The sequence below is a fragment of the Paramisgurnus dabryanus genome, chromosome 12, assembly GCF_030506205.2.
Source record: "Paramisgurnus dabryanus chromosome 12, PD_genome_1.1, whole genome shotgun sequence".
In the NCBI taxonomy this organism is placed as follows: Eukaryota; Metazoa; Chordata; class Actinopteri; order Cypriniformes; family Cobitidae; genus Paramisgurnus; species Paramisgurnus dabryanus.
In genome coordinates this window covers 7,937,887-7,960,432 of record NC_133348.1, presented here as the reverse complement: position 1 = coordinate 7,960,432, position 22,546 = coordinate 7,937,887, and the positions used below count along the sequence as shown (strand labels likewise).

The window sequence follows — 22,546 nt, the reverse complement described above, 5'->3', positions numbered from 1 at the left end:
TTTAATGTAAACAGGAAAATCGGTGCTTATAAGGGATAAAATGCAACAGTAACATAAAACAGGCTGTTGGGGTCCCCTATCAGTGTGATGTCATATTGATTACGCCCCACCCATGACCGCTCACAGACTCTGCCTTATGAGCCCGTAGGTTAACCTTCTGTCAGCGACATATGTTTTGATGTAGTCCAAAGCACGTGTAAGCACTCCCCCTGCCTTGCATATGGGAAGGGGAACAGAAGCTTTCTTTGCATTTAGAAACACACACACAAAACGTGATGAATAGGTTATTTGCATTTTGCGCAGGAATAGAACATCAGATTAATATCAGTTTAGCCAAGACTCATTTATGTGGTTGAATGTAACTGGAATCGTTTTAACAAGTCAGATAGCTACCTGATCAGAGAAATGACCAGGTGTAAAAAGGCCCTATAATGACTATTGGAATGTAAAAAAATCATTGTTAAATAATGTGAAATAAATATAGTAAAAGGGACATTCAGAAAATTTAACTTGTGCAATGGGGAGAAAATTGACCAAATTAATTAGGAACATAAAAAAATTATTGTTCACTTGTTCGGTATTTTATCTTATCTTATCTTTACTGGTGAGTATATGGAACGTATGAAATCATCAGTTGGCCAATTACATTTTTATAAATTCTAGGCACAGCGGTGCACAGACCAATCTGTGATCATGACATCAAGGAATTGGACAAACAAGTTGAGAATAGTGCTTATGAATCGCTCTTGCGGTACTTCGACGATGCTCTGCACAACGCTGCAAGAAGTCGAACTCCACCAAAACAAAAAACATGATGCGCAAACATTACAAACTCATTACAGTGCTCTGCATTTCAATGACAATAAATTATAGAGACTAGCTTGTATGTGAATATTCAACTCAATTTTATGTATATAGTACTTATCACAAATGTTTAATTATTTCAAAGCAGCTTTACAATGATAAAAGCAGGAGAGAACAGAAAAATCAGTGGACAACATAAGAAGCAGAATACATCGGCTAATATTAAATTGTACTAGCGAGTGTAGTAATAATGTAATGTATAGAAGAGAGTTCTAAGTTAAGCCAATGTCAGCTGACTCCCCAGGGGTTGAAAAAAAACCAGACAGGTTTGGATCCATTTGCAACTCTTTATTGAAAGGTATAAACAACAGGCAGATGTGTGTCAGAATAAGGCAGCAAATACTCATAAACATAAGACAGGCTGTGGGTGGAAGCAAGCAGATAACAATCATAAACGGAAACAATCCCAGGTTGGGGCAGGCAGCAAACAATCAAATAGCCAACACCAAAAAAACAAACACGAGAACACAAGGAGTAAATGCTTAGAATTGCAGCACAGGGCAAACAAGACATAGCAAGGAGTGTGCGCATAAGTTCCAGGTTAAATAGACCTGCTGATATGGAACAGGTGGAGTGTAATCAGCGGGCCGCGGGGGATTATGGGAAATGGAGTTCCGGGGCGTTAAAGGGGCTGAATGTAAGTTATTACTTAAAAAAATCTTTAAGATAGAGTTTTCATTCGTATATTTATGAGGCAACCATAATGTAATAGAAAGAATGACACCTTGAGTGTCCTCCACGGTTGTCTCTATCAGCCTGTAGGTTTTTTTCTGTGTGGAGAAGTCAGGTCCGAATTGGCGCGAAATTCAAAATGTGATGTCATACGCGTGCTCGTCTACCTGGGCGTTCCATATAGACGCGTCATTAGTAAACAGCGGCAATCGCTAGCATGTTTCAAATGGACTCTGTAGACGGAAAGAAGCGACCAACTTCCAGCACAATCCAGACACTCACGGAAACTCCTCGTAAGTTAAAAAAAATCCTTAAATAGTGCGTGACCGGAGTCGGGGAAAAGACAAGAGTAAACATCGGATTGGCATTTGATTCTTGGAGGGAGCTCCGGTCAGCGCTGCGTATGAAAACAGACCTTGAGCAGGTTTCCTTTTTACTGCAAAGGTAAGACATAGTTACAGGACATCTGTAATATATTATGTTATTGTTTTTGTGGTGTAATGCTAACGACAGCATTTATTTTGTGGTGTAATGCTAACGATAGCATGTAGCACAGGAACATTTCAAAAGTTACTTTCTTATATGAATTATCTTTATTCAGAGCACGAGTGCATTAAGATTGTGAGTGTCGGGAGTGTGTTTTACAGTGTCGTGTTACAAAACTTTTAGAAGTAGACTTCTGTTGAAAATATAAAGTAGCACTGCAACATTTTGCTAAAATATGGTCCGTCAAACAATAACCTTACAGTACTGTAACTTTTCTTACATTTGTAAACATGCTGGTGAATCTCAATGAGCTGTCTGTGGTTGCTACGGCAACTCTGGTTGTTGTGGTCGTGCTCGTACGAGTGTGCCCACCGAGAACGAGCATGAGACTGGCTGCAGTTTCTATAGCGGCCACTGGTGTCAGTAACGGTTAGAAATTTCTCAACTTACGGAGAGCACCTTTAACGCTGACATCCGTAACACTTTGTATGTGTATGTACATATCAACATATGTTTGTTTTCTTGTAAGTGGGGACCCTTCTGGGCTTGACCTCTAGATGTGAAAATATATAAAAAAAGAAAATTAGATCTGAGCAAAGAAAAAAGTGTGGAGTTAACAAAAATTAACATGACAGACACAGAACTACAGATATTTCTTTAATCATTAGTTGCATTTACATGCAAAAGGGGGAGGCACCTTAAATCTGAGAATATATAAAGACTTATATCTACAGCGATGAGTCCATTTGAGATGTTATTTTAAAGGAAAAGGTACTATTTATATATTCATCCTTCTTATAATGTTGGTCTTCATAAAATTATAAATTGTAAAATAATTCAGTTCACAGTTTGGTCAATACTTGCGTGTCTGTTTTACAACTGATGTATTAAGTTTCCAATGTCTTCTAATGAGACTGAGATTATTTTCCAGTGTTATCCTTTACATCCAGACTCTTGTCCTAGAACTCATCGACTGACTGTTGTTAAAGTGGCAATGTACACTTTCATGTTACTCATAATCCTCATGACAGTTTTTGGGAATCTGCTGATCATCATCTCCATCTCTCACTTTAAACAGCTTCAGTCTCCAACTCATCTGCTCGTTCAGTCATTGGCTGTGTGTGACTGTCTGCTGGGTTCACTGGTGATGCCCTACAGTATGGTGCGATCTGTCGAGGGCTGCTGGTTTTTGGGAGATGTTTTTTGTAAAGTGCATTTTAGTTTGGATATGACCTTCTGTATTGCCTCTATACTGCATCTTAGTTTAATATCTATTGATAGATACTGGGCCATATATTACCCTTTAAAATACAAAATGAGGATCACAAACAACACTGTGACTGTATTAATCAGCCTTACATGGATCTTTTCATTTGTGTACAGCTTTAGCATTGTGTTTTCAGAGGTAAAAGCTGTTGGTATGGAAGCTCTTATATTACAGATGTCTTGTTTTGGTGGCTGTGCTGTGTTTTTTAACAAAGAAGGGGGGGTAATTATCACCATTGTAGTATTTATTATTCCAGGAACTATAATGAGCTCTCTGTATATCAGCATATTTAAAATTGTAAAAAAACATGCAAAGGTTTTGTCTGTGGTCTCCAACGGTGTAAACAGTCAACATAGAGAAAGAAAAGCAGCTAAAACTCTGGCTCTTGTTATGGGCGTTTTCTTTCTCTGCTGGCTGCCTTTATTTATTGTGGGTGCCATCAACCCTTATATCAATTTTGTGACCCCAGCTGATGTTTTTGAAGCTTTAAATTGGTTTGCATATTTTAACTCTGCATGTAATCCTTTGATCTATGGATTTTTCTATCCTTGCTTTCAGAAGGCCTTTAAGACTCTCATATCCACTTATATATGTGGATTCAAGGATTCAGATGGTTGAATTGATTTGAATGAATACAGTTTCTGTAGATAAATAACAACCAGAGACTGAATAAATAAACAAAAGGATTTAAACAACACAATGAGCAAAAAGTGACAGACAGTTTTAGTTCTGAGATGTATTTTACAAATGTTTTTTAACTTGTCTTTTAACACCCTGAGCTCAACCGTCTGTATATAGTGTTATACGAGCCAATCAAACCCAAGATGATGTTTCATACAAAAGTATTCAGAGGAACTGAAAACTGTTTAATCATACATGAATAAAGTCATGATTCAATAATAGGGTAAGTGTGCCCTTTAAAAAAAAGAGAAATCATATTTTATTCCACTCATTATTTTAAGCAGTCCAGTGATTTGTTAGTTCTCTGACATTTTGGTTGTATGCAAATCACATTTGACAATGTTAAATTAGACCTATTCATTTCCATGTTGTCTCAGTCCCCACACAAAGACACCCAATTTTTTTTAAAGGACCCTTCAGAAATAAACACATTTCTGCATTGCCTTTAATTTCTTTCTACTCAAAGATAGATTGTAAAAAATTAAGCATGTAAACTACAAACAATAAATACATTGTTATGAATTTTACATTAATTTTGAAATAAATGCATAATAAATTATTTTGTAGAGTAGATTATAAATAAACTTCTTTTACATATGGCCTTAAGTTTATTAACGTAGTTCGGGAGGGACAAGTCATATAAGCTACTCACCAGATATCTACAATCAGTAATCAACATACCTACTGTACCATACACTTACATAAAGATGATGATAAACACGGGGATACAAAGCACTGGAGACTCAGGTAGATGATGCAGGTAGAACACAGGTAACACATACACCAAGATTACGGACGGATGAAGAAGGCCTAACATGAACCCCATTAATTTCAAAGGACAGGTCCAACCTTTTGACTGAGGTAGTAGAGCCAATCACCAATATTTTAGTTTTGTTGTTCTTGGTTTTAAGAAAATTCAAGTACATCCAGTGTTTATGTCCCTGATACATGCTGTGAGTGAGTCAGGCAGGGATAGCCTTTCAGAGCTGGTGGTAAGATAGATTTGGATGTCATAAGCGTAGCAATGAAACTGGAGTCCATGCATGCGTATGATGTCACCAAGTGGAGAGATATAGATGATAAACAAAAGTAGCCTGGTCCAAACAGACTCTCGTACATTCATTTCATTTGTACAGAGAGTCTGGCCACGCTCCATTGCAAAGCGTTACTTCCGTTAAGGAGGGTCCATTGTTGAAGTTTAAAACTATTGGATCAGCCCAAAGTCACTCAGGATCTGCCAAAACCAATCGCTAATGTGTGGTTGTGACGTATATCATGTAGCGAAACCGTCCGGAAACAACAAGTCAGAATAATCAGACAAACAAAACTAAGCAAACCTGGTTCTTGCTCTTGCTTTAACTTCTGTATATTCGGCAGTTTTGCAACAACGGACCAAATAGCTTTTCTCACGTCTTTCTCCGCTGCCATTACTGAACTACAACTCAAACTGATGCACGACCGCAACGTCATCGTTCTTAGCCACCCCCATCTGTTCGCTGATTGGTCCTGCAGATTTTTGCAGGAGAAAACGAAACTCTATAGAGAAATCCCAGACGTACTGCTGAAGCGAAATGAAAATTAAGCGGAAGCACGTAGGGCGAAGCCAGGCTAAAACAAAAGTGTACCTAGAACTGAACCTTGAGGAACACCCTGTGAGACTGGAGCAATGGCAGATTTATGCCCTTGTATAGTGATATAGTATTTTCTGTTGCTGATATAAGAAATGAGCCAGGAAAGAGCTGAACCAGTGAAAACCTGACTGAAAAGGTTCAAAAAGGCCATTTTCCCTTAAGATCGATCTTAATTGTGAACCCACTACTTTTTCCAGAATTGTACTTAAGAAGGGTAAATTTGAGATTGGCCTGTAGTTATTCATGTTTAGATGGTTGAGGCCCGGTTTTTTGAGAATCGGGGTCACTGCAGCCATTTTTTATTGTGCTGGAACAATAGCTGATATTAAACTACAGTTTATCATATGTGTTATGAAAGGCTCAACCTCAGGAACACACATCTTAAGGAAAACAGTGGGTATTGGGTCTAGCTGGCAGGATGTAGAATTAGACTTCACAATTAGATCGCTTATGGCAGCAGAAGTGGTGAGAGTAAAAGCAGTGAGAGAGTTTTTTGAGTGAACTGCGTCAGCCGACATCAAGTGTGCATTTGAGTCAGTTGTATAGGAGGTGTCATTAGAAATAGATTCAGTGATTGACTTCAGCTTGTCTGAAAAGTAATGAGAAAAATTATTCACAATCATCCCAGAAATAGCATGTTGTGGAGGGTTAGTGAGCTTGTTGACCATAGCAAACAGAGATTTGCATCTGCACATAGAATTTTTGATAGTGGAAGAGAAGTATGAGGATCTTGCAGCATTAAGGACTGTACGGAAATTTAGCAAATGTTCTTTCAAAGCCAATGAGTGCACAATAAGTCCAGTTTTCCTGTACAGTATTTACAAACGACGTCCCATAGCTTTCATAGCTCGAAGTTCCGGGGTGAACCAGGGTGAAACATGTGCAGATGGAACCAGTCTGGTTTTAACAGGAGCATGTTTTTCAAATATTTGGGAAATTGAATTATTATAGATGCGTCATATTTCTAATGGGCAGTTTGATAATAAACAGTCTGACAAAGTAGAAGACCTTATTGAATCAGAAATAACAGATGGAACCACAGAAGAGATTTTAAGATAAGTGAGCATTTTTTTGGTAAAAATTGGGGCCAGCTGGTCAGCGCAGGTTTTCAGACAGGCTGGTGTAACGCAATCTGGGCCTGGTTTGTTCTTTTTCTTTTGTTTCCTGAAGGTCAGTGTTACACCACACAACACCTCCATTTGTGCTGCCATAGAGTGCAACACGGCAATCACCTCTGCTCCGCTTGAATGCCCCAATCGCCCCATTCACCTCTGCTCCTCTTGGATGACCTACTGTGGGTACTTCTGTGGTGCCTTTAGTTCTCTTAGCTCAGTCCGTGAGAGCCTGCTAGCTACTCAGCCTGTCGCATTGGCTTCTACACACTATCAAGCTTGGCTATGTGATTCAGTTCGCCTGGCATCTCCCCAAATTTCCTGGCATCCTCTTCAAATCAGTGAAAGAGACAGATGCCCATGTCTTGCATGCAGAGATCACAGTCCTACTGGTGAAATAGAGCCAGTCCCTCCAGCCGACATGACGTCGAGGGCTTTATAGCCCTTACTTCATAGTACCCAAGAACCAGTGGGTTACGAATCTGCACTCGCTGAACCGTGCATTTAACAAGATGACGTTCAAGATGTTGTCGCAAAAGGCATTTTTCAATGCATCCATCCCCAAAATTCGTTTGCAGCCATAGATTTGAAGGACGCGTGTCTGGATTAACCCCCAACACAGGCCATTTTTCTGTTTTGCATTTGAGGGGCGGGCATATCAGTACAACGTCTTACCCTTCGGGCTATTCCTGTCCCCCAGTGTCTTCATGAAGGTCTGAGGGAGTGTTTGCATTCACATCCTCGCTTATCTTGGTGACTTGCTCATCTTAGCACAGTCCCGGGAGATGCTCTGCGAACACCGAGACCTGGTGCTCAGGCACCTTGCCCACTTGGGTCTTCGCACCAACGGGGAGAAGAGCAAGCACTGCCCCGTGCAGAAAATCTCAGTCAAACTTACAACACGTCTTGCACAGGAACCTGTACAGTCAGTACTGAATTGCTTGAATTCGATCAATGACAATACACCAGCCCTATTAAACTATTTGAGAGGCTCCTGGGGCATATGGCAGCTGCGGCTCTATAACACTTCTTGGCCATACATCAACCATCAAGGTAGTCTGCGCTCCCGTCGCATGTCACAACTTGCCCACCATCTCTTTCTGTGGAGTAAGAAGCATCTTACTCCCTTTGTGCTATTCACATTCTGGGATCGCCCAATGTAGCGTTCAATCGGCTGTCACAAGCAGCGCGTCCCGGGGAGTGCCTGACAGGCGAAAGAGTTGTCACTTAACCTCCTTTCTGAAATGGGTCCCTGTAGCTTTAGCGCATAGTGATTGAATATTTACTCGCAGGGAGGCGCATGGATTTGCAGACACACAAACAAATGTGCAGGATATAATAAAAATGGATAGATTTGGATACATAAAACTGGAAAACGGCAATTGAGAATTGTGGCATGCCTACTTTTTGTTATTGGCAAAATAAAGATATTATTTCTCTTTTTCTGCCTGCACACCCCTATGCCCTATATAATTCTTCATGTACTTCCTGATATGTAAATAGCCATGTATTATCTATAACCAGTGGCGGCTTGTGCTAAAAAAATTTGGGGGGGGGGGCACAAACACACTCAAAATCAAACTTTTACTGTAGTAATGCAGTACTGTTAATAGCCATTTATCAGGTCATGAATATCATTAGGCTACTGCTTAGCTAAAATGCTGAAAATGTTATAGTTGAAATCAAACGCACAAAATAAAGGTACTATGAATCTGTAATGAACTAATATCAAGGTAATCATTCACACACACACACACACACACACACACACACACACACACACACACAGGTTGCGATATACTTTTTCAATCTCCGTCATTTTTTAATAAACAGCGTTGTAAAGAGTCCGTCACAGTCAGTTATTATTCGTCATTTCATGTTTTAATTTTTTTCATTTTCGTTCACATGTCCATTTCTAATCATAAACTTACAAGACGAGCATACAAGTCAAATGTGTTTTAAATTTTTTAGAGAACTGATAAACGCATCACTATACATGTTTAACATCACATGAAGCAGATGAATGAATGTTTTTTTTCTCACAGTGACAGCGGAGGTGATAAAACACGCGAGCTGTATGCTGAACAGGCAAATATAAACAAATCCAAAACACTACTGCGATTTAAATATCAATAAACGTGTAAAAATCAGAATTGAACTAAACTCATCTGAAACCATCTTGTGTAATAAACGCGTGAAGGCAGATTAATGCAGACTCTTGTCATTAGATTTTGTATCTTAACCTTAGACAGGCGTCTGGTTGCAGCGTACTTGTAGTGTTTAACATCAGCAGCGATGCGCAGACCAATCAGTGTATGACATCAAAATATCGCAACAATGTTTATAAACCAGGGCGTCATTTGAGCAACACACTGCCACCAACTGGACATGCCTAGGAATTACATTATCAAGTTAAGTTGTATGGCCAATCTGCCAAAATGACGTTCAGATTTTTCTTTATCCTGCTTAAAATTTTCTCAGTCAAAGACTTTTCGTTTAATGCGACCGAACACACACAAAAAGAGAGACTAAAGTTGCCTAATCACATGCTCGTACGTTTCTTTTTGCTTTTACAGCAATAGCACAAGCACATTGTTTCCCTCACAACAGACTAAGTACATACAGTCCATCAGCTCCATCTGCACGGTTCGTTAACACTCTGGGGTCGGCTGCGGCGCGGGCGCCGCAAACTCTTTATTTTTCGATCACTCCCCAAAGAGACTTAGATAACTCTGCTGATTTTTGACATACAGATATGATTTATACATCATTTAAAACGTTAAATTGTCTAGTTTTTTTCTGTCCACGCCCAATAAAAACAGCATGTTGTGCTTTTCGCAAAATTAAGAAAATAAACATGATGCGCGTTTTGTTCTCTCTCCCTCAGTGAAGTCCTTTCAGAAACACGTCAAAAAAATTTACTCTAACTTAACGAATATTTGTCATATAAACAAAAGATAAATGTCTACATAATGCTTGGAATGTCTGCTTTTGGAAGATGTAAGTGAAATCGAAAACAAATATTGTAATTCGTTGTTAACTGTATTAGAAGAGAGAGATGTACCGTCTTTCTTCTGTTGCTTCATTATCTATAATGAGCCACGCCCCGCTCCATTGAAGAAAAGAGCAGAGATCATCCATATTCATTAGGCAACCCCACAGTCAATGGACATTCCATTCCGTCTCTGCAGCCATTCACTGCTGTGAATGAGTTTTAATCCGAGTGCTGGAAACATGACATATACTTGTTTACTCGTGACTGTAACTAAAGTTATCTCCAGACGCGAGTGTGACTCGATCGACGTCCAAACGCACACACAAACACACAATGCCTCATATTTGAAGCGCTTTGTGGTATCATTATAAAAGATGCGATTACACACATCACATACTTGTTTACTCGCGCCTAAATCTCCAGACAGACGCGAGTGTGTGTGCTTCGTCAGTGTGACGGGATCGATGTCCGACATATAAATCCTTATTTACTTGCGGATGTGTGTCAGTATCTCCAGACGCGAGTGTTTTCTTTGTCTTCCGTCAAACAGCTGAGGCGACGGGAACGCACATACACAAACACGCGAGTCAGGAAACTCGACGCGCTTTTTGGTATTCTTATAAAATACGCGATTGCAAACAGTACAATCCTTATTTAGTTGCGTCTAAGCGCATATCTCCGCACAGCAAGTTTATTAAACACAGGATCACTCGCATGTGCACACATTCACTGCTTTCATGATCAACACGTGAGGTAATGGCGGCGGCTGTAAACAAACATTGATAAGTTTATCACGCGTGTCCCTGGTTGTGTTTCTACTATAATGATTACAAAAACACAAATAGGAGTCCAGACAACGATAGGCAGTTGTTCTTTTGAGCTTTTTACTGCACAAAAGTAAACCTCTCGCTGGCCAACCAAACACAAACCCTGTGTTCACTTTATGATGGCCAAACAGTACCTTTACCATGATTAGGCTACTATGGTTTTTAAAAGGTAACTTATAATTGTGATATTAATAGAAAATATTTCTATATATATATATATATATATATATATATATATATATATATATATATATATATATATATATATATATATATATATATATATATATATATATATATATATATATATTGTGTGTGTGTGTGTGTGTTTACATTGTATTGAAAAGTAAACCTTATCATGGTTTTACTGAGGGTTACATTCCTGTTGAACATCCCCACAAGGCTCATTAGTGGCTCATTATTCAACTCTTTTGTCTCTCAGCTGTCAATCACTGATTATTCAGGAGCTTTCCCGCCTCCACGCATACAGCCTTTACCAAGCAAAAGTGTCTTAGAAATTGTAAATCAATGCATTGCTTTATGTGATTGAGTAGGCCATATGATTTTCACATCATTTTGAAGAATAAACTCTACACTACTAGATCCTGTTTGGAAAGTCTTGGGAAAACATGTTTAGAATGAGTTTTGTGGAGTTATATCAGTGACTTAAAAATTTTGCTTTTTCAAAAACCACGCATAAACATTTTTCTCTCAAAAATACAAACATGTACATACATGTTGATTATATGATATTGTAGCCCAGTTTGTGATGAACACAGTGTTATGAGACTTTTGCCATTAATATGTTTTCAAGCAACTGAAAAAAGCACAAATGTCAGTGCAGGTCAAAACTTCCCCAGGGCCCTAAAAACCCCTTAGACCCCAGAGGGTTAAGTTCGCTTAAAAACAGTGGTTTTCTCGTGGGTGCTTTTTAAAACTCTACAACTACAAAACTAACAACAACAAAATTGACCAAGGCACGGAATATACCGGATTATATATGAGCTCTCGCTCTCATTATGTCCACGCAACACAAGCTCAAACACGCCACAAAATTTCATGTCATGCACGTCTATCACGCATTCAGACTTTAAAACGGCAAACAGAGGAAAAAATAAAACTCAAGACTTACATGATATCCAGCTAGCCAACTCCGTTTGCCATGAGAAATGGTGGCGCACACAGACTGCCATCATTTGACTCTGTTGGTCGATCTGGTCCAAGCTTCTTAATCCTTTGTTTATTCGTCATTCATTTTCCTTCATCTCAAGATATTTCACTTGCTTTCACTGATTAGTACTGTAGCTATCAGTTAACACAGCAATCTGCAACGCGGTTATGAGACTCTGAGAACGGTCCAATCACAGGAGGAAAAAACATTCAAACAATATTGATTCGCTCGCTTACAACATAAGTGGGAGGATTTGGGGCACACAGTCCTGCGCCCCAGGGCGGATCCGAAACCAGCCAATAAGAGCTCAATGTCACGGAGTGACTTCATGTCCACGGAACCAAAATGGCGAAAAAAAATTCAGCCCGGATCATTTTCATTGTAACACACGGCCAGTTCCGGCCAACTCCGGGCAAACTAATGTGGACTTATCAGGGACAGGTGTGCGAAATGAGCATGGCGAGTGGTGATTGGGCATTGCAGTGAGGAGGAGGCACATAAATAAGGCGTCAAGAGAACCGAAGAGCGAAGTTTATTTCCGGCAAGCACTGCGGGTGAGACGGAAGTGGTTGGTGTGTTTGGAGAGACGTGTTGATGTGGATTTGCAGGCTGGGCGAAGCTACGACAGAAAATTGGGCAACGAAAAGACGGAGCTAAGTGTCTAATCCCTCATTCTGAAGTATTTGTTTGGAGTCAACTGTGTATTTGGAGTAGAGCTTGTGTGTTGAAAGGACACTGGAAACCGAGCGAAGGGGGAAACAACGAAGTAATTGTGTACACCCGGTCTCGGATGTATGGGACACCTGCAAGAGAGAGGGAAGTATTAAGAACCTAATAAGATGGTGTGTTGTGCTGGAAGTCGTTTTGTTGTTGCCTAACCAGTTGCCTCATTGCCTATACTGTCCCCTAATCCTAACCCCAGTGTATTCTCTGTCGAAGGAACAAGTGTGTGAGCGGCCCCAGTCGTGCTGAGGATTTGTGGGTACGCTGTAACCGGCTGAGCAGAGGAAGGAGGGGGTTCCAGGATCGTGACCTCGACTTCCTCTTTTGTTTACTCTTTGCCCAGTCTCTCGACTATTCAGGACTACGAACCCGGCCCAACGTTGTGATTCGGACCATATATCACTGTGAGTGTGTGGAGTGCGGTGGGTTGAGTCTTTTCGATGTGTGTTCACTTAGACAATTGTAGTGCTGTGCTGTGTCAGTGTTGTCAGTCATCACCTCCTTGGCTGAGGAGAAAGCCCTGTGTTAGAAGGGTGGATTGGTGACGTTGGGCGGCTGTTTTATATATCTACATGACCGAGACCCTGTAACCTCTTTCTCCCACCTGGTGGTGGTGCGGCAACTGTATGAAGTAAGGATTTGCTGTGAATGTTGTGGACAAGCGAAAGAATGAGAACTTGTAATCACCTGCTGTGTGGAAAAAGCGTACTCGTTGTCTTTGTGTATAATCATTCTCCTGTGAGTGTTCATGTCCAGACCTCTCGCCCTGCTGTCTGAAGGAAAGGAGATTTGGAGCGGTTGGCCCTACTCTGGCAGTAAATTGCATGGTGCGGCTCTTTACCTCAATCTATCCACCTCTGTGATACCGTCGGTGGGCGTGCTAGGCCAAACATTGTAGCAGCATCGACTTGTGACTCCATCTGTCTTTGCCGCTTGAAAAATAGAGGTGTTGTATCACTTCCTGTACGTCACTAGAGTATTATATTGTTGAAGGAAACTTGTGTGTTCTCTGCTGCCAGTTTGCAGATCTGAGCCAAGAGCTCTGTGTCAATGTGGGGCTGTTCCACTACTTGCGGGGAGGTCATGTCAAAGTGTTCACCAGAAGTCTGGCCTATTGAAGAAGACTAGAAGTTGCTGTGTGCCTATACGTTCTCTGCAACCACCTGAGTCTCGAAGAGCCCAAGCCTGTCTACTTGCCTGTGAGTTAAGTCCACTTAGAGCTAAAAGCCTGGTGTACTCACCTCTATACCCACCTGTACGCCCAAAGCCCCAAACCCAGTGTACTCACCTGTATACCTACCTGTACGCCCAAAGTCCCAAACCCAGTGTACTCACCTGTATACCTATTTGTATGCCCAAAGCTAAAAGCCTAGTGAACTCACCTGTTTACCTATTTGTACGCCCAAAGCTAAAAGCCCAGTGTGCTCACTTGTATACCTACCTGTACGCCCAAAGCCTCCAATCCAGTGTACTCACCTGTATACTTACCAGTACGTCCAAAGCTAAAAGCCTAGTGTACTCACCTGTATATCTACCTGTATGCCCAAAGCCCACGTACAGTGTACTCACCTATATACCTGCCTGAACGCCTAAAGCCCCGAACCCAGCATACCTACCTGTATACCTTCTGGAAGCTTACGGCTCTCAACTCAGTGTACTTACCTGCATACCTTCTGGACGCCTACAGCTCCAAGTTCAGTGTACCCACCTGTATACATTCTGGACACTTGAAGCTCCAAGACACACAAACATGACACACACACAACGAACTCAGTTTTGATTTTTATTTTTTTAAATAAATTATAACATGACTAACAGTGAAATAGTACAACGAAACAATTTTTTATTTTTATTAATTTGCACTATATATTTACTTTTTGGTAACATGTTAAAGTAGCTTTCCTCTCTGGCCAACTATAAGGGGACGGCGCCACAGCGCCCCCTAGTGACCAGCCGCCACTGTCTATAACCCATCCATTATTGCTCCATTGACCTTAAATTCAGGACACAGTTCAGTTTTTTATTGTAATCTCATGAGTCACAATGTTTGTGTATCAGTTAGTTACGTATACAGCTGAGGAGGTGGAGACCTGACCTGAACTGTATAAATGAACACATCTGAGCTCTATCACGTTCATTTAGGAAATTAGATTGAATAGACATGTACTGTATTTATGTTTATGTTTCTTTATATATTTGCCTTAACCATTTTGTAATTTCTAAAATGATATTGTTTAAATTTGGGATTATAATTGTCTGTCTGTTTATAATTACAAAGGAAGTCCTCTCAGACGCGGTGTCTTTCAATGGAACTGAGAATATTCTCCTGTGTTATCCTTTACATCCAGACTCTTGTCCTAGAGCTCAGCGTCTCACTGGAGTTAAAGTAGCAATTTACGCTCTAATGTTACTCATGATCCTTATGACAGTTTTTGGGAATCTGCTGATCATCATCTCAATCTCTCACTTCAAACAGCTTCAGTCTCCAACTCATCTGATCGTTCAGTCATTGGCTGTGTGTGACTGTCTGCTGGGTTCACTGGTGATGCCCTACAGTATGGTACGAGCTGTCGAGGGCTGCTGGTTTTTGGGAGATGTTATTTGTAAAGTTCATTCTAGCTTGGACATGACCCTCTGTATAGCCTCTATACTGCATCTTAGTTTAATATCTGTTGATAGATACTGGGCCATCTGTGACCCTCTGAGGTACAGAATGAGGATCACAAATAAAACTGTGACTGTATCAATCACCCTTACATGGATCTTTTCATCTGTGTACTGCTTTTCTGTTGTGTTTTCAGGGGTGAATGCTGTTGGTCTTGAAGCTCTTTTATTACAGATGTCTTGTTTTGGTGGCTGTGTTCTGTTTTTAAACAAAGAATCGGGACTAACTTGTTTTATCTTGGCATTTATTATTCCAGGAAGTATAATGGGCTCTCTGTATATCATCATATTTAATGTTGTGAAAAAACATGCAAAGGTTTTGTCAGTGAAAGTGTCCACAGGTGTAAACAGTCAAAGCTCTGCACACAGAGAAAGAAAAGCAGCTAAAACTCTGGCTCTTGTTATGGGCGTTTTCTTTCTCTGCTGGCTGCCTTTTTCTATTGCTATTGCTGTTGATCCTTTACTTAATTTTGTGATCCCAGCTGATGTCTATGAGGCTTTAGTTTGGTTTGCATATTTTAACTCAGCTTGTAATCCTTTGATCTATGGATTTTTCTATCCTTGCTTTCAGAAGGCCTTTAAGACTCTCATATTCACTTATATCTGTGGATTCAATCATTCAGATACTCTGACATTTGAATGAATACAGTTTCTGAAGATAAATAATAACCAGTGACTGAATAAATGTTGTGAAGCTTCACAGATATTTCATTCCTTTATCATATAATAATGTTTATCATGTTGTTTCACATGCTATAGTTTATGTATGATTAAATATTTTGCTTATTTGACGTTATTGAAACACAGTAAATATTTGAGTCATACAAATTAGTCATTATAATAAACAGCAGATGTCAAACAACACAGTGAGCTAAAAGTACCATACAGTTTTAGATCTGAGATGTATATAAATCCCGGCTATGATCCTATGGTGACTGAACCATGGTAAAGGCACTGTAACACCAGTTTACAAGGAACAAACAGTTAAATGTGCTTTTTAAGTTACCAAAGATATTTTAAATGTTCAATGCAAAGTAAAATAGTAGTAAATAAGGATTGATCTAATATGAGATCTGTTCACAATCAATACAGTTTATTTATAAAGGGTCTCCGTAAATGCATTTGTTTTGAAAAAATTTAAATGAAAGAAAGGCTATATTATCTAAAACCAAACTATAATTTATATGTTCAGGCCTATGAGCAGATGATATATGTTTCCAGGACAGGGTTTGCCAGGACTTGGTCTTAATTATATTAGGACATTTACGTAGTTTTTAAAAACATTCCTTAGAAATAAACATTACTGGTGTACATCTTAAGACCAAACAATGGCTCTGATGTATTTTAAGATATGTCAGTTTAAGTTGCTTTCAGTTATGACAGCTCAAACAAGCATTTGAGTCTTTGCATTTAAGTGCATTTATGTTTTTGACCTACAATTAAGCCCTATCTAGGAAACCGCCCCTATATGTTTAACAGCCTGTGTTAACCTTAAATTTGTTTAATTCACTGGATCAATTGAGACTAACTTAAAAAAATTGAAGAACATGAACATGAAGAACAATTTCTAGACAAAGGTCACAAGAGATTTTAGAAATTATGTGAATAATTTAATATTTCAAAATGTTTGTATTCCTTTCCACATATATTTTTGCAAATGTGGCACTATGACAATGACTCGATTTCATGATTGACACAATCAAAAATTGCCCACCATTATCCATGTAGTATCCAGTATATTTTTTGCATGTTTGTTACACTTTAATGTTTCAGATCATGAAACAAATGTAAATATTAATTAAAGATAACAAAAGTAAACAAAACATGCGGTTTTAAATAAAGGTTTTATTATGAAGGAAAAACAAAATCCAAGCCCACATGGCCCTGTGTAAAAAAATGCTTTACCCCTAATCCTAATTACTGGTTGGGCCACCCATGAGTCTGTTACAGCGCTGTGGAGGAATTTTGGCCAACTAATTTTTGCAGAATTGTTGTAATTTGGCCATATTGGAGGGTTTTGAGCATGAACCACCTTTGAAAGTCATGGCACAGGATTGAGGTTAGGACTTTGTCTTTGCCACTCCAAAGTCTTTTTTTTTGTTTTTCTTTATCCATTTAGAAGTGGACTTGCTGGTGTGTGTTTGATTATTGTCCTGCTGTAGGGCGGGTTGGGGCGGGTCATTAGTGTGGGAGAAATTAGGTCAGTTGGCAAAATCCAATGTTTGGGACTGGTTCTCAGAAATAGTTGCAGCAGAAGACAACAGCAATGTTGGCTACGTTAGGTGCAACTTGTGTGAAAAAATATACAAACATGAGAGCCACAAAACGTGCACCAGCATGTCAAGGCATATTTGTCGGGGGTCTAAGAAAAAGGACGACACGTCTCAAAATATTACCGCTTTTCTCAAAAGTAAAGTAACAGCACCTTTTAAGTCTGAGGTTTCAGAGGCTTGTGTTGAATTGTGCTGTCAAGATTTGCGGCCCTCGACATAGTATCTGGAGATGGATTTGATACCGTAGCTCAGTGTCTAATTAACATTGGTTCACGTTTTGGACGCGTGGATGCCAGTAGTGTACTCCCTCACAAACTGTTTGCGAGAGAGCCAAAGCAACCACGGCAGAAAAAAAGAAATCATTTCAAAGAATATAAATAAAGCTCTGGATTGTGGCATAGCTATTACCATTGACATGTGGACTGATGAGTTCAACAAACGTGCATTCACGCAATTACTGGTCACTTCATCAATGACGACTGGAAATTAGAGAGCCCTGTCATAACCACAGCTCAATTTGATTCTTAACGCCCACAACCAAATCATTAAGGAGCTACATGACTTTGGTATTGACCCTGCTCGCATATCAAAGGTAATGTTTGTAAGTGACCAGGGCGCAAACATAAAGCTGCTCTTCGAAGCTACAAATGGATACCGTGCGTAGCCCATGTCTTTAACATCATTCTCAAACAAACGTTTGATATAAAAGAGAACACACCAGCATACACGCGCAACTTAAGTGATACCATTGAGAAGTGCAAAAGCCTTGTCAGATACCTAAAAAAATCAGGGACTGCGGTAAAGCTCCCAAACATCTTGAAAAAAAAGACCATTTTGAACCAACCACTGCCACCGCCCGAGTGAACATGGCCGTAATCTCGGGTCAAACACAGACCCTTGCGACAGACATAGAATCCAGGTGAGGCCTGACAGAATCCGAGGGCCACGTAAAACATGCACGACCAGACCTATCGGTACCCCAACTGGCTGTGGATTAGGGTGCTGAAAGCTACTGGTCAGCAGACCGGTTCAGCACTGTTATACAGAGATCATCTTCTGAGCTTTGCTTTACCACACCTTTACCGGGGCTCAGCAACAGAAAGGGGGTTAACGTTCCCGGAGGTACAAAACCATCTCCACAAATCCAAGAGGGTCATGCTCTTATTAGGAGTATGAACCTTCCACGAATGCAGCCTCAACGTGCGCACTCAGGCAGGAGAGACAGAGATCGTGCCAGAACCCTTTTATCTGCCACATCCGGAACTGCACGGCGAGACAACATCTTTAAAAATGCTGAAATGCTATCTCTCCAACAACATCAACATGCAGCGTATCCCACGAGCAGAGAGAGCTTCTCAACAGCAGCTGACCTGCCGGCTTTCGAAGCGATAAAGAGTGATTTGGTGCAAATACATGCATGCCAGTTTCACTGGTTTTTTAATAGTTTCTCAAAGCAGATAGGTCTTCGCGAAGCGGTTCCCAATTCGTCAGTCACAATGAACTTTACATATGAATTTTGTCACTATTATTGCTTGGGCATGAAAAGCCTTTTTGAAAAATGTATTTGCAAATTCGTTTTCAAGTTTGCCTTTTAATTTTATATTGGCAGTCTTGCCTTGAAAATGTGGAAAATTGAAAATGAAATGTCAAATCATCAATTGCATTTTATTTTTCAATTTGGCAGGAAAGATGCATTATCACCTTAAAAATGGAAGTGAAATAATTTAATGTCTTATTTTTTATTTATTTTAGCATTTCATTTTCAAGTTTGGGACATATTTTGCAATTTCATTTTATATTTTATCATTTAATGAATGAATTTAAAATTGGATGAAATTACCTTCCATACATGACCTTTTTGCACTACTAACACAACGCTTTACCACTGAGCTATACATGAACCTTAAAGCATAATAAATATTAAAAATAAATAAATATTAGAAAAAGATAAAAAAAGAATTGGAGCAGTAACACAGGAATTTAAAGACACAGAGCAAGACATACAGATAATTATGTAACCATGGGTACATTTACATGCGTTAGGGGGAGGCACCTTAAATCTAAGAATATATAAAGAGACGTAGCTACAATGATGACTCCATTTGAGATATTATTTTAAATAAGAATGTACTGTTTATATATTAATTTTTCTTGAAATAAGTCTGTTCACAGTTTGGTCAATATTTCTCAAGATTTAAGTGTGTATATCGTCTCGGTTACGTATGTAACCCTCGCTCCCTGAGGGAGGGAACGGAGACGTCACGTCGTGACCGACGAATTGGGAACTCGCTTAGAGAGACCAATCTGCTTCGTACTCTACTAAAACGCCAATGAACTTGGCATTGAGATATTTGCATAATGCTGGCGCCGCCCCGCCAGGTGCGTATATAAGCAGCAGGTGCAAATAGGGAAATTAGCTTCTTTTTCGCTGAGAAAGCCGGAAAGTGTGACCGGCCGATAAACAGCAGGGAGCAGCCCTGTGGCGACGGGACGTGACGTCTCCGTTCCCTCCCTCAGGGAACGAGGGTTACATACGTAACCGAGACGTTCCCTTTCAGTCGGTCACTACGACGTCACGTCGTGACCGACGAATTGGGAATCCCTACCAAAACGCCACTGAGGGCTGACCTCTTCCAGTGTCTGCGTAAAGCCCTCCGGTTCCACTTAAGGATAAGGAGAAGTAGGTTTTAAGGCAGAAGGCCGGGCACTAGATGTTCCTTTAACCCCACAGTAGTGCTAGCGACTGGGAAGCGCCCTATCTGAGCGGTATAGGGACGCTGCGGAAGCCACCGCCCCGTTAAGGGCTATTGGTGGGCGAAAGTCAACCGTAGTTGAGGTATAAATGACAGCCGTGGCTGTGTAAGCAAAGCAGTGCTCTGCTGAGGGAAACGTGGGCTAGTAGGATTAACCCCACGGAAAATACTCACAAAGGAACCCGGTGGGACGCAATGTGGATGCCCGAGCCAAACACAGGTTCGCGAGGATGCAGCTAGTGAGAGGCTGGCAGCGGATGCTCCGCAACATCAGGCTGCCAAGGCAGCGGAGGAAGGCAAAACAAATTATTACGCGTTTTTGCCTTGGTGGCCTTCCATACTGAGCTCAGTTTGGAGCAGCAGTCGGAGGCTGCAAGCCGACCTGCGAGCCTGTTCTCTGTGCTTCCCCTAACGAGGAAAGGGCACGAGAGGAGACAGGCTCGACACGAACACTAAAATCTAATGAACGTATTAGGTGTCGCCCAACCAGCAGCTCTGCAGATGTCTGTTAGCGAGGAACCACGAGCGAATGCCCAAAATGAGGCAACACTTCTAGCAGAGTGAGCTCTCAAATTAAATGGACAAGGAATGCCCTGCAGATTATAAGCAAGGGCGATAGTATCAACTATCCAATGAGACATCCTCTGCTTGGTGACAGCTTTCCCTCTCTGCTGACCACCATAACAAACAAAGAGCTGATCTGAGGTCCTAAGGCTTTGTGTGCGATCCACGTAGATGCGTAACGCTCGTACGGGGCATAATAAAGCCATGGTTGGGTCTGCCCTCCTCCGGGGGGCAGCGCTTGCAAGCTCACCACCTTATCTCTGAAGGGAGTGGTGGGAACTTTGGGCACGTAGCCTGGTCTGGGTCTCAGTGAGACAGCAGGACCAAACTGAAGGCACGAATCGTCAACAGAGAATGCATGTAAATTCCTTACTCTCTTCACGGAGACCAATGCTAGCAGGGTCAGAGTTTTCATTGACAAAAACTTCAGACTCGCAGACTGCAAAGGCTCGAACGCGGAACCTGTAGTAGGGCTTCAGCACCATGGACAGGTCTCAGGAGGAATAGAGGGAGGGCGCGAGGGGTTTAGCCTGCGAGCGCCTCTTAAAATCTAATAACCAAATCATGCTGCCAACTGATCTGCCGTTAATAAGCGAGTGATGAGCAGAAATAGCGGCGATATCAACTTTAATGGTGGAGGGTGACAGCCTACCATCTAACCTATGTTGAGGATATATAAAAGCACAATGTTAAGCATTCTCTGGGGTCCTCGCGTTGCGAAGAGCACCAGGTGACGAAAAGGGTTTCATTTAAGCGCGTAAGCCCGTCATGTGGACGGTGCTCGTACCGCGTCGATGGTGTTAGATACCGCTAGCGATAAATCACCTAAACCTTGCGCGCACTCAACGACCATACATGGAGATCCCACAGGTCGGGGCGCGGGTGCCATAATGTGCCCCTTCCTAAAGAAAGAAAGTCCTTCCTAGGGGAATTCGCCAGGGAGGGGCTGTCGCGAGGAGCGTTAACTCTGAAAACCAATTCCTGGTCGTCCAGTATGGGGCGACTAACGAAAGGCTCTCCTCGTCCTGCCTGACTTTGCACAGTGTCTGTGCAATTAAGCTCACTGGAGTGAATGCGTATTTTCGCGTCCCCCGCGGCCAGCTGTGTGCCAACGCATCCACGCCGAGGCTGCCCTCGGTTAGTGAATAAAAACCGGCGACAGTGGGTATCATCCGGCGACGCAAACAGATATATCTGCGCACGACCAAACTTCTTCCAAATTAGCTGGACCGTCTGGGGGTGGAGTCGCCATTCACCGGGGCGCGCAGCTCGGGAAAGCGCGTCTGCCGCTGTATTGAGCGAACCCGGGATGTAAATGGCACGAAGGGACCTCAGATGCTTCTGACTCCAAAGGAGGAGATGACGAGCGAGATGCGACAGGTGACGAGAGCGCAAAAACCGCCTTAACGGTAAATAACGCAACAGTCGCAATGTTGTCGGTGTCGGCTAATACATCCTTCCCTCGCATCTCCATAGCGGAGCGTACAAGTCCCAGATATACAGCGCACCGCTCGCGGCAGTTGGGGTGCTATGCACACCCCTGAGACTGCAAGCCCGTCATACGTGGCTGCTCATCCCGTGCTGGGGGCATTGTATGTGCTACAGAATGCCAGGAGACCCGACTCAGGGGCATATCTTGCTATCGGAAATGCTGGGTCTGCCACGGGGTAAAATTGAAATGACACGCAGGTGTAATGGTTACACAGTGTATGCCGTTGCGCCACGCTCTCCTCGAGACTCGATCGTAAAACCAATGCTGAAGCGGTCTCATATGAAGCAGCTCGAGCAGTGTCACAGCCGCAGCATGCTGCCATATGTCCAAGAGCTTCTGAAATTGTTTCAGAGGGACCGCGTACTTCCCTC

General features: G+C 41.4%; 1 protein-coding gene across 1 annotated transcript; it reads left to right on the top strand.

The window, feature by feature from the left end:
* Positions 1 to 2,312: 2,312 nt before the first annotated feature.
* LOC135738574 (trace amine-associated receptor 1-like) lies at positions 2,313 to 15,736 on the top strand. The gene is made up of 6 exons (XM_065256673.2): positions 2,313 to 2,451; positions 3,054 to 3,184; positions 6,772 to 6,937; positions 7,485 to 7,638; positions 13,186 to 13,300; positions 14,708 to 15,736. The coding sequence occupies exons 1-6, from the start codon at positions 2,313 to 2,315 to the stop codon at positions 15,734 to 15,736; spliced, it is 1,734 nt and encodes a 577-aa protein (XP_065112745.2).
* Positions 15,737 to 22,546: the final 6,810 nt, after the last annotated feature.